This window comes from Anarrhichthys ocellatus, unplaced genomic scaffold, assembly GCF_004355925.1.
Source record: "Anarrhichthys ocellatus isolate YVR2014 unplaced genomic scaffold, GSC_Weel_1.0 scaffold5, whole genome shotgun sequence".
Taxonomy (NCBI): domain Eukaryota; kingdom Metazoa; phylum Chordata; class Actinopteri; order Perciformes; family Anarhichadidae; genus Anarrhichthys; species Anarrhichthys ocellatus.
The window spans coordinates 6,555,793-6,567,936 of record NW_022280035.1 but is presented as its reverse complement, the minus strand read 5'-3'; the positions used below and the strand labels follow the sequence as shown (position 1 = coordinate 6,567,936).

At 38.6% G+C, this 12,144-nt stretch overlaps 1 protein-coding gene across 1 annotated transcript; it reads left to right on the top strand.

Annotated features, from left to right (window-relative positions):
* The first annotated feature begins 5,650 nt into the window (after positions 1–5,650).
* cbln4 (cerebellin 4 precursor) lies at positions 5,651–11,869 on the top strand. The gene is made up of 3 exons (XM_031845749.1): positions 5,651–6,358; positions 7,657–7,773; positions 8,467–11,869. The coding sequence occupies exons 1-3, from the start codon at positions 6,092–6,094 to the stop codon at positions 8,662–8,664; spliced, it is 582 nt and encodes a 193-aa protein (XP_031701609.1). The 5' UTR covers positions 5,651–6,091; the 3' UTR covers positions 8,665–11,869.
* The last annotated feature ends 275 nt before the right edge of the window (positions 11,870–12,144 follow it).

Genomic DNA, 12,144 nt, shown 5'->3' with positions numbered 1-12,144 from the left:
ATCTGTAGTATCTGAAATACCTCGCCTGCCTTGTGTCTTCTTTGTGCGGCGAAAGCTCTTATAGCTTCCTCTGCCTTTGTTTATCTCGTCATGCCATCATCGCATGCCAACTTCTCCAACCGGCCTCCTGGTTTCATGTAGTGCACCAACATGAGAGTTTTAGTCGGACGGTTACCTCTTTAACGTCTGTGAATACCAAGCAACACTGTACAAATCAATTTTAAGAGAAGCCACATAAACATACGCACATTTGCATGTGGTTTCCATGTGGGACAGCATTTCTAATTTGGGAAAGTTTGTTCAGAGTGTACCGCCTGCTTAATTGGCAGCTAAGGGAATAAAACAAATTCATATACGCACGTTGCAACAGCTTCAATGCATCTGCCTATTACGTTTAAGCTGCTGTAATCGAAATGTTTATATTGACAATGGATCCAGTGGCTACTGTAGTATCATCTCCAGACACTGAAGTTCACCGAAGCGCTACAGAGGGTTTCAGCATCTTTCAGCTTACTGTTTTGTTTTAACTGTCCACAGCTTTACTATTTTCCTTGTCACATTGATTTCAGCAAAAAAAAAAAGAAAAGCTCCGATAAACCCACCTTACACTACCTGCTCAGCAACAACAGACTACGTGAGCGACTAGTCGGTGAACATTTTGGTGCAGTTAGCAGTTAAAAACTAGAGATGCACTGATCGAAACTGGATGTCAGTCTCATATTTTTGATTTTTTTTTCACATATACACACGATAGTTGTACGTATAGCACACAGCGGCACAGACAGTAATGTCACAGCCACACACACACACACACACACACACACACACACACACACACACACCATGTCGTCAGTAAGGAAGTTCTTCAGCGTGAGTGAAGAAGTCATAAAGCTCGCAATATGCCAACTCCAAATTATTTTGAACAATGACAACAGTGAATTCAGAACGGTCGTGAAAAAAGCCTTGCTGTCAATTATTATTTGAAAAAAAAAAAGTGGAATCTGCAAAAATCTGAATCAGCAGGTCAGACTTTTAAAAAATTGGAATCAAATAAAATAGCAATAAGCATCTCTACTAAAACGTCAAATATATTTTCTCAGGAATTAGTGGAGAGTGAATACTGGACTTATATTTATCAGACCGCTAGAATCACAATTCCAAATAAACAAAAGAACTTAGTGCACTCAATAAGTTTCACAGTATGCTTAAACATGAACCATATTCATACACAATATTCTAGTATGTTGAACATACTGTATACACACCACATGAAAAATTTCAAAACTTATGAATGAAGTGTTCCTTTATTTTGACGAGGGATGGGTACCTCAACCTGGTTTATAACGGGCCCCACACTAAATTATTGAAGACCAGAGTATTGATAAGCGTAAACATTATTGGTTCTTTTATTGGTTCTTTTATAACGTTCCGGTGTTATTATTTATCACACTGCAGCATCTCCCCTGTGCGCTGTTTCAGGGCTGAGCATCTCCACATACGAGATATTACTAAGTATAAAGTCTTTGTTGTTGTAAACATTGTTGTTGTGGCTTTGGAAACAACATTTAGTTCAATTTAAAACATAAATAAATTCTAATCCTGTTTTGAATGTATTCTTTTATAAATAGTATGAAAAAAAGCTATTATTTAGTTATGAAAAAGATAAGGAGTATCGATAAAGAACAGATAAGGAGTAGTAGTATCAATAAAATCCTAATGATACTCATACCCAACTGTGACAAAGTCTGTTTCTCCTTTGATATGCTCAAGTCTCCTCAGTTGTTAGTTTGCTCAGTACATTTCAGGTCCTTAGCTCTGGGATCAGTAATTGTTCTGGGTGCATCCAATAATAAAAGAGATGTGAACTTGTGACACAGTCCTACCACACTGGTGTCATCACAATGAGGCAGTGAATGAAGAGTTTTCCTCTTCAGGAATCAGCGATGAGGAGGTTCAACGGTGGCTCACCATCTCCTTTGTCAGAATCCAAGGTCCAAGGCACTTCAAAAAGGTCTCAACAAGGTAGCCTGAATTACAAAAAGGTTATTACGTTCAGTCCCAAAGTTCCAGTTATCTATGGCCATAGTAAATAACCACATCATCAAGATACAAAATATTACTTTCACATAATAGCAATAACATTTTTTGTAACAACAGTAAATTGAAGGATTGAGTGTTAATCAGTTTACTTTGAAGCTTAATAAACTAATTCAAATACACTTGGATCAGCTGGAAAATCAACGTTACAAAATGATGATTTTACAGAATGTGATACATTGCTGTAGAGATTAAAAATTAATACCACCTTAAATATTAAATGCAACATACACATTAATGCAGCGGTAATATTAATCCAGAAACATAATAAATAACACTGACAGTGACCATTTTTCTGCATAATGACTACATTTACATATGCTTTTAAGTACATTTAACTGATAATACGTAGATACTTTTACTTAAATACAGTTTTGAAAGCAGGGTTTTCACTTGTTATAGATTTGCACAGTTTTAGTATTTTTACTTAAGTAGACGGTCTGAATATTCTTCCACTACTGTCAATGTAAAACACAAATGTAAACAAAACAAGTCTGACAGTTAAATGAATTAAATGGTGTTAAACTCTTCTCTTTTTTCTTCTTAACAGAAAAGCTTACTGCAGATAAAACCATTTTCTCAAACTGGGTTACACTTGTTTCAGAAGTTGGGACACTGGATTTGTATTTACAGGAAATTGTTTGTGTCTGCAAAGCTGATGTAACCTGAAGCTCCATGGATTAGTTTGATAATGAAATAACCTCAGGTATTAATGTCTGAAGTTCTCTCAGGGGTTCGGGTAAGTTAACAGGCAGCTCTGTAAAAATAAAAGTTAGAGAACTGTGTAATTCCAAGGAAGTGTTTCTTGGTGCATTAAGCTATATCGCCCCTCGGCTCTGGAAACGCTCTACTGCCATGGAAACATATTGACATGCACAACTCTCTCAGAGCTGGGTGATGACACAAATCTCACAAAATGGCAGCTATTCAGGTTTGGGATGACGATCTCCTCAGATCGTCATCCATGTGCAGATGGATGGATGCCCAAAACAACACTGTGTCTGATGATCGAAGGTGGATATGTACAGTTGTATTCAAGGATCTAAAAACATTCAATGCAGATTTAATCAGCTGTTTTTATTCCAATATGTTGTAATTCTCAATACATAAAAGCAGATTTTTTTTGATATTCAATTTTTTTTCATTCAAACCACCACCTGAAATCTGTTGATAAAAAGGCAACTGTACGTTCTGTACACACATGTATGAAACACTTTTCATCATATTGCACCTTGTGTGCAAACACTGGTTCAAACCCCTTTTAAAATTCAACCATTTTATCCCTTTCAACAGTGTAACCTAATGATTTGTTGTTCAGCCACACAGATCAAAAAGCTGCATTCATAAGCATGGATTTAATGAGAAAGCAAATGAATCCCACACACCAAATGTGATTTTCAGGATTCGGGCTTATTTCACTTTAATAGCACAACGCACACTTTACAAACACACTAATTACAACAATGTTTCTGAGATACACGTATATCTATCTATACTTTCAGCATTGTGCCTTAATAGCATGCCACACTGCACATCTTTATGTCACAAATAAAGCTTTGGATGTTTTGACCTCCTTTAATAAATATATCACACTATCGTTTTGAACAGATACCAGGACATTCTTTTGTGTTCATTCATGTATATGTCAACAAGTGTAACTCCTCGTATGATTTACGAATATTTATTCGTCTAATAATTTATTCTCTACAACAGCTGAGGTGATTCCATCTGCTGATGAAAGCCACACAATGCAGCTGAGAGGCTCTGGGAGGAAGAGGACCTTGAGTTGAGATTTGTATTGGAGTCTTTTATTTTCACAGGGTCATGAATTGGCCTTCAAGCTCCACATGTCTTTGTGACTTTAGGAAGCCATCTGTAAATGTGTAAATGTGTATTAACAGTTCATAAATGTTTTTAATATTTGTAACAGTTGTGTAGTCATATAAAATATGATTAAAGATATGTCATATTCTGTTATTAGGCATTCATATAGCAGTTATGGATGCTTTAGGAGGAGTTGTTGATTTAATTTTAAATTTGTATTCAATTTATTTCCAGTTTTCTGGGAAAGAATTTGGTGCGAAAAATGAGGGAAAGTAAGTTAGTTGTGTTGAGCTTAAACGCTGTCCTTGATCTTCAGAGTAATTCCCTCGGAAGAGCTGCTCAGCTACATGCATCATTAATTTTTTGTTAGAAGCTTTGATCTTCCTACATGTTGAATTGTACGCTATAGACTTGTTTAGCTGCTCTGACTAAAAATATTTACCTTAACAATGAATTCAAATGATTTGGAAGAGTCCTGATTGAGGCAGATGCTATTAATATCCAGGTGTCTTTAGCAAACGATACTATTTACACCCAGGGTGCATATAGCATGTCAGAGGTAAGCACCCAGCTGTCCATAGCCAACAATGCTATTTGTACCTGACCCTGCAATATTAGATACTGTATTTGTATGTAACCTACTGTAGGCTATGTATATTTTTTCTAAACCTAATCAAGTAGTTTTGCTGCCTGAACATAATCAAACTGCGACTGAAAACTGAAGTCAGCTAAGTGTAAAAATACCCTTCTGGAAGGACTCAATCCCCTTTCTCCTGGATGATAGTCGTATGTCTGACCCATTGAATAGATAGCTAACCTTTCTGCTATCTATTGCTAAATTAAGTTGCACAGTCAACTTGGCCAGGTGTAAATAGCAGAATAGCTGTGGTGTGACTATTCTCATCCGGGCGCAAATAGACATTTCAACTAATTAAGCACATCTGCTAAACTATTTACAACTACTAATTACATTATGTCTAGGATAACAGCATTTACAGACCCAAGAAATACTCACTTGCAAATTTCCTTATAAAACTTTACAACTATTACATTTAAATGTTTTACTCAAAGTCGCTTTAAGACGCTGCGGGTGCCAAATGAAGCAACTCTTTGCAAGTCAGTGAGGAGGTTGCTATTGATCTTTTGTTTTAGCCTAAAGTGACACAAGGACGGAGGTGATTTTGTCAAATATTATATATTATGTGATGTATTATATTCTCACTGGACACTTTGGAGGACTTGTTGATTTAATGCAGCGTGATGCTGCATGATAAAACAACCAAGACCCAATTACCAATGATGTTCACTGACTTCTGAGGAACACCACAGGATTGTGGAGCTTTACATTTTTACTGACAGATTATCAGCCCACCTGTGCAATGCGGTTATGAGTCACTGCATTACAGTAAAACCCAGCACAGTCAGAATGGACTGGGAGGTCTGGGAACTAGAAACAAGAAAAGGGCATTTTCAGTTCTATACTTCTATATTACAGTCTGGGAAATCCTGAGAAACTATATTTTATGGATTTGTTCCTGGATGAGAGAGAGTTTGAACTGTACTCAGCAGTGATAACACAGCCACTCATTTGACATAAAGCTACAAATAAGCTGGAAGCTATTTATGGGAAATTAAAGAAATGTAAGCTTTTGCCAAATTACGCAGGGACAGTTAATTACAACTTCTACTACCACATGTGCGTGCGTAATTGCTGGGTGCGCACACACGCAGCACATCATTGCGGAGAACCGCTGTTGTCAGACGCGTTACTCGGAGTGGGAGTGGGGGCTATGGACGATCTATCGAGAGATTCGCCTCTCAGACTGGAGCAGCCCTCTCTAAAACATATACTTTGTCTCATCCACGAGCTGCGAGTCTACCTGAAAAATGAGAGGCATACACAACGATCGGTGATCTCTGTGTTTCTCGGTTGTCAGCAAGATACGCTTTAGACTTAATACGGACTGTTTTTTGTTCTCGTGGATGTCTCACTTGGATATGGCACATATCTGGATCCAATAAGAGAATTGCACAGCGTCAGACGCGTCTGCGGCGGGGAGAGACCAGTGGAGGGACTCGGAAACTTGTGTGGTGCAGGAGACGGTCTCTCTTTTCGAATCGGCGCTGCCACAGCTGTCTCAGTGAGAAAGGGAGAGGGAGAGAGAGAACCATGTTGAACTCCCTCATACTGATGCTCAGCTGGACTGTGATCTCTGGGGTGGCGAGAGCTCAGAATGACACGGAGCCTATTGTCCTGGAGGGGAAATGTCTCGTGGTCTGCGACTCTAACCCGACCACGGATTGGAAGGCTTCCTCCTCTCCGCTTGGCATCTCCGTGCGCGCTGCCAACTCCAAGGTGGCTTTCTCTGCAGTCCGGAGCAACAACCACGAACCGTCGGAGATGAGCAACAAAACGAGAATAATCTACTTCGACCAGGTTAAGACGATTTTTATGGACAATAATGTAAACAAAAAGTGCTTAACTTAGAAATTCATCATATCCATGATTTCCGATCTGTCAAAACCGGGTCTAATTTAGTCCTTTGTTTTTTGTGATACATCTTCATCCTTTTAGCTCAGTGGTGACTTGTGTTGCAGAACATTAAAGTGTCATTGCAGTTAAGTGTAGCTGCACCCCGGTGGTTAGTTTGAGGATAGTTGTAGTTGGCATGTGGATTCCGTACAAGTGCACATCAAAGGCAGGTAGGTTTGAAAGTGACTGGATCATGTTTGAGAGCGGGCGTCCCGCAGAGTCTGCACGCGCATTCATCAGTTTGCCTCAAGCTACCCCATCACGAGCGCACGCGCTAGTAGCTACACGCGCGCACACCCTCACCTAATAGCCCCCACACACCCCTCTCCAAAATAAACAAATAACATGAAATGAAGCAACAAGATTAGTCACAACGGTGGGCAGAGTAACCACATCACTCAACTGATCCTCTGCCCACTCATTTGAATTACATAACATTATCTTTTGCTGTCAACACACTGCAAGTGATCTGATTGGTGTGGACCATGTCCGTGCTGTTGCTATGAAAGCAACACTTGTCAAAGGTCGTGGCTGAGGCTGCAGTGGTGTTTTTTAACAGGTGAGCTCCAAGTGTTTGAGGCTCTGAAGGTATAATCAGGAGCTCTTGCTGTCTTCATCAATCATGACCCAAAGAAGTTCATTTTTTTTGTTTTGCTATAAATACTGCACGTCTAATATGACTGTAGGGTGCTTGAAGCCTCTTAGCGACACTCATGAGGCAGCATTACATGTTGTGCTGACTGACATATTCAGAGTGGATCGTTTCAGGAAGAAAAAAAAGATTTATTTATCGACACTCCAATATTCATTAGGTTATTGTCACATGCAAATGCAGTATTGAGGAAGTGTCTGATCCTTTTCAGGCACTGTCTTCTTAGCGGTGAAAAGAGTGGAAGAAAAATCCAGATTTTGTTCCACACTGGAATTTGTTTATAAAAACTGTCATCAAGCATATTTTTTGGTTTCTTGTGTAAGAAGGAAAGTTCATTGCTGGGTCGAGCCAGAAAGGGTGATTTGAATATTTTTTTAAGCGTTGCATTCAGTTTGTGTCTGAGCAGGAACGAGCCTAGTAGCCACAACAGCATCCTGTGGTGCATTGAGATATTTAATCCTAAAGCTCCATTGAAGTAAAAGCCATTGTTAAAATGCTGGCTATATAAACACCTTTGTCATACTGTGTTTTTTTCCTTCTTCTCTCATAGGTTCTTGTGAATATAGGGAACTATTTCACATTTGAATCAGTATTTTTGTCCCCAAGAAAAGGAATCTACAGTTTTAACTTCCATGTCATTAAAGTGTACCAGAGCCAAACCATACAGGTACTATTTTTCTTTATTTAACAGAGCTGTGCAAATGATTTGGTTGTAAACAGGTTTTAGTATTGAATTGGGACAATATGTCTTCTTTAGGGACAGTATGAGAATGATTGGTGTGGGGAGGGGAGGTTGAACCATATGTTTTACGTTTAAAAAAAGAAAAGAAAGAAAGACCCTCCACAGAGTTATCACTATTTCATTCCCATAGAAAACAACTCTTCCTCAATACCTCAAAGTAACACAACAGTATTGATCTGATTCAAATTTAAAACTATCAAAGGCAAAGCATAAACAATCTAACCTCAACATTAACTTCTAATATTAATGTTTGTTGTGGAATAATGATTTTCATAATTTTTGCATTTGTTTCTTGTTGATAATTATATCTGCAAGGGCAAATTGAAGTAGTGACATCTTTTAAGTCACTTCTCACTTCTCAAAAAACAAGTGAGAAGCTTCTCCTGTGTGCCAAGGGTGTAGGAGAAGTATACGAAACACAAATAGCCCTATCTAGAGACAATGTTTGGTTTGTCCGTTCTGGGCTACCGTAGCAACATGGCAGCCGGCTATGTGGAAGAGGACCCGCTCTGTATATAGATATAAGATGTTACGTATAAGATGTAAACTATACAAAAACACATCTTCAAAACTATTCCTTTTCCTTTCCCATTGCTAATTGTTATTTCTGTTGTCCAGGTGAACTTGATGTTGAATGGGAAACCAGTCATCTCTGCCTTTGCGGGTGACAAAGATGTAACTCGTGAGGCGGCCACCAATGGAGTTCTGCTCTATCTAGAAAAAGAGGACAAAGTCTACTTAAAGCTGGAGAAGGGAAACCTCGTTGGTGGATGGCAATACTCAACATTTTCTGGCTTTCTTGTGTTCCCTTTGTAAAAAGAAAAGAAAATAATGTGTCGTCACTATATAATCAAAACATTGCTGCTGCGTCCGTTGGATCTTGCCAAGTTGTTGAGAAAGTGGATCCGAACAGAGAGAGGAAATATGACTTTGGAAATCATTCGCATTCACTGGATGTGCTGAATCCCCCGTCAAGATGAAAGAGACTTGAAATGTTCCCTATCGCTACTGTATGTTCCTGTCACTCAAGCAGCCCCAGAGAGAAAACGCTACAACATCCCAAAAGTACTTTTTAAACTTTGACTTTACTGAATATATTTAGCATACAGATTTTTATCATGTGCAACTGTTGCATTCGAGTATATCCGCCTTTTGGTTGTAAACTGTAAATGCTTGTGTGACTTGTGATCACCAAAGTATTCACATTGTAAGTGTTAGGGGGCGTCTTCTCTGGAGCTAATTGTTCCCGGTAAAGAGGTGGTCAAATGAGTCAAAGAAAGACGGTCAATGCTTATTGAAAAGTGTGTTTAGTGAAAGGCATCGGTGGTTTGTTGAGTAAGCTTGCTGGCCACAGGGGCCTCCTGACCCCTTTGGCCCTGGGGCTTCATCTGCAATGTCACTGAAACACTCCAAACTACTTCAAATGACTGTAGAAAGTTGAAAATGAACCACAAAATGACCACAGACACACACAAAACAACTACAAATAGATGCAAAACAACCACAAGGCTACACAAAAATGACTACAAAAAGATGCAAAAACAACTACGCAAACAAGCACAGTGACCATAAAAAGACACCAAACCACCACAAATTGATGCTACAAAGAGACACAAAACGACTACAAACAACTGACCGCTGTGGTCTGCTCTCTCAGTATGGGGGTCTTACTCATAGGTCGGAGGGATCAGGAACCTTTTACATGTCGGTGCCCGGGGGCCCATTGTGTTATAATCCATCCATGATCAGAGTTCAGATGTGACCATATTTCTGATCATGTAGGCTACTGGTATTTATGCGTTGCTTTTGACTCATTATAGTGGTCAGTTTACTTTGCCTGTCAACACTGTCTTTCAGCAATAACATTGATAAACCTCCAATTTATTTTGCCAAATACATTTTGGGGCAAAAGTAATTCTTGCCTGAATTATAATAAGTGGCAAAATTACATTCAGTGACTCATTTTTTTGTAGTGGACTGTGACTCTGAAGACTTGGGTTAGCATCCCGAGTCTCACGTGTGGCTGGGCTCAGGCGACAGAAGCACTTGGCTAAAGTGGTTGTAATGAATATTTTCATATTAACAATTGGTCACATGACTACTTGTTTGTGAACTGTCTTGCTTGTGGTGATAAATTATAACCGGACTCTGCAGTTCCCTTTAGATCGATGGAGCATTATAATTGTTTAAGCTCATTTGCTCATTACATATTTTGGTTAACTCTCTGCGCTCTCATCAACGTTAGTCTCGGCTGCAGCAGGCATCTATTTTCAGCATAAAAGCTTAAACTGCAGAGAGACAATTTTGAACATAGTGGAGCATTTTAGCAGCTATAGAGGCAGATCTTTCCAGGAGTTAGTGGAGGCCCAAACAGAACTAAAAGGAGGGTAACAGAAAACAAGATATTTGACTTAAATGAACCAGGGGGAAACAAACATGACTCCAAATAAATGCTGATGTTGCTTAGAATCTGCTTGATGTGTAAATGGGAAACTGCTTCCTAACAAAGTAAGCCATACCAACTTAAAATGTGATAATACGTCATTGTTTACGGTTTGTTTTTTCTGCCCCCAAGTTATACCGTTATACCACAATCCTGACCTTATACCCTGACATTAAGCAAGTACTGTGAGTGCCTAATCGTAACCATACAAAGTGTTGATAATGCTTTAGTTGCTGCAGTACAAGTGGATATTGTCAGGAAAATACATTGTTATTATTTCTCATTATGTTGATAGAAAACACAATTCAGGCCGCATTACGTGTCTCCCTAATTGTATTGCTGTTGAAAATGAGTAGTTTATAAATGTAATTTCTACCTGTGTATTTACAATAGACCTTGCACAAGTCAGCTTGTAGTTTATGGACCTCAGTAAGGTTTAATCGACATCTGTTGACGTTAACTAGTTAACATGCAGATTATAAACAGATTACTGCCACTGTCGGTGAGCATAAACAGCTTCCACTGGGTAGCCTGGGATATCTAATGAATTAATAAACTCTTTAATTAATGCTCTTGAGCTCAGTGTGCGCTTACAATATGTGATGGCTCTCACCTTCATGTCTACAGCAGAGGTAGCCTACTGTCTGCCTTACTGCAATGTGTGCTGCTGGTGCAGTGTCTGCTGCTGAATTGTTAAAACCAACCTAACAGTTTGCTGGGGCTTTTCTGGAGAGCTTATTGAAATCATTATTTCACGCCGAAACATTCATCTGCACACTCATCCGATTGAACCATACCGGCGCTCGCTTCGGTTGATCAAATTTATGTTGCTACGTCTTGTTTGCTAAAAGATTTTTGTCAGTGACTGATGAGTTTGTGTGACCGGAGAACGCTTTGATGGAAAGGATTCTTTAGTTTTCTGGTGTGAATAAAGAGGCAAAGGTATGAATGACAGCTGTGTGCAGTTCAGTTGTGTCACACTTCATACCAATCATCGTTCAAGGAAACAGGGCTGAAAAATGTACACTCAATACTCAATCATATAGTATTAACAGTGCAAACATAATCACTGACAGGTATTTGAGAGCACAAGAATGGTTGCATTAATCGAATGAACTTGCTATTAATCATGACACTATATTTATTTTGTGAAACTGAAACAATCTATATTTTCTGGATCAACATCACTTTTCATTTGTGTCACATTGTTTGGCTCGTAGTGGCTGTGGAAGCTGGACTGTGCCTCTAAAAGGAAAATAGCGTCGGTAGGTAATAACGTTATTACTTATTAACTTTGTGTTTAATTGATGCAAATGTAAATATATGGGTTCAAAGGTTGTAACATGTTCATTAAATGTTCCAATTAATGTATTACAGAATTTTGGTGATAAATGATGAATAAAAATTATGATTTCTATAAAGTTATTTTCAGTTTTTATTGGCCAGTCATCCTATACGCTTTGGGAAGTTTGCTAATCAGAGCTCTTGTCGCTGTTATTTGTTATGGACCACCATTCATTTTTAGGGGAGCGCCAAGTAGCTGGATTTCGAGACAAAACAAATGATTAAAACAGAAACCACATTATACAAGTAAAACAACAAAAGCAAACATTTTGTGAATTGCCTTTTAGTTGAATGAACGTGTTCATCATTTAGAAACGTAAAAATAGTTATTTATTTGCGTAATTTAAATTAAAATGAATAGGCAATATAGCACACTCCAGCCTCCATACAGGAGATGCCAGTATGTGATATATAAACGTGATAATAACATACATTTGAAGGTTGCAAAAAGTTCAAAATGTATTCGGACTAAGTGCAGACTAATTCTCTGTGATTTATTTTACATCCTA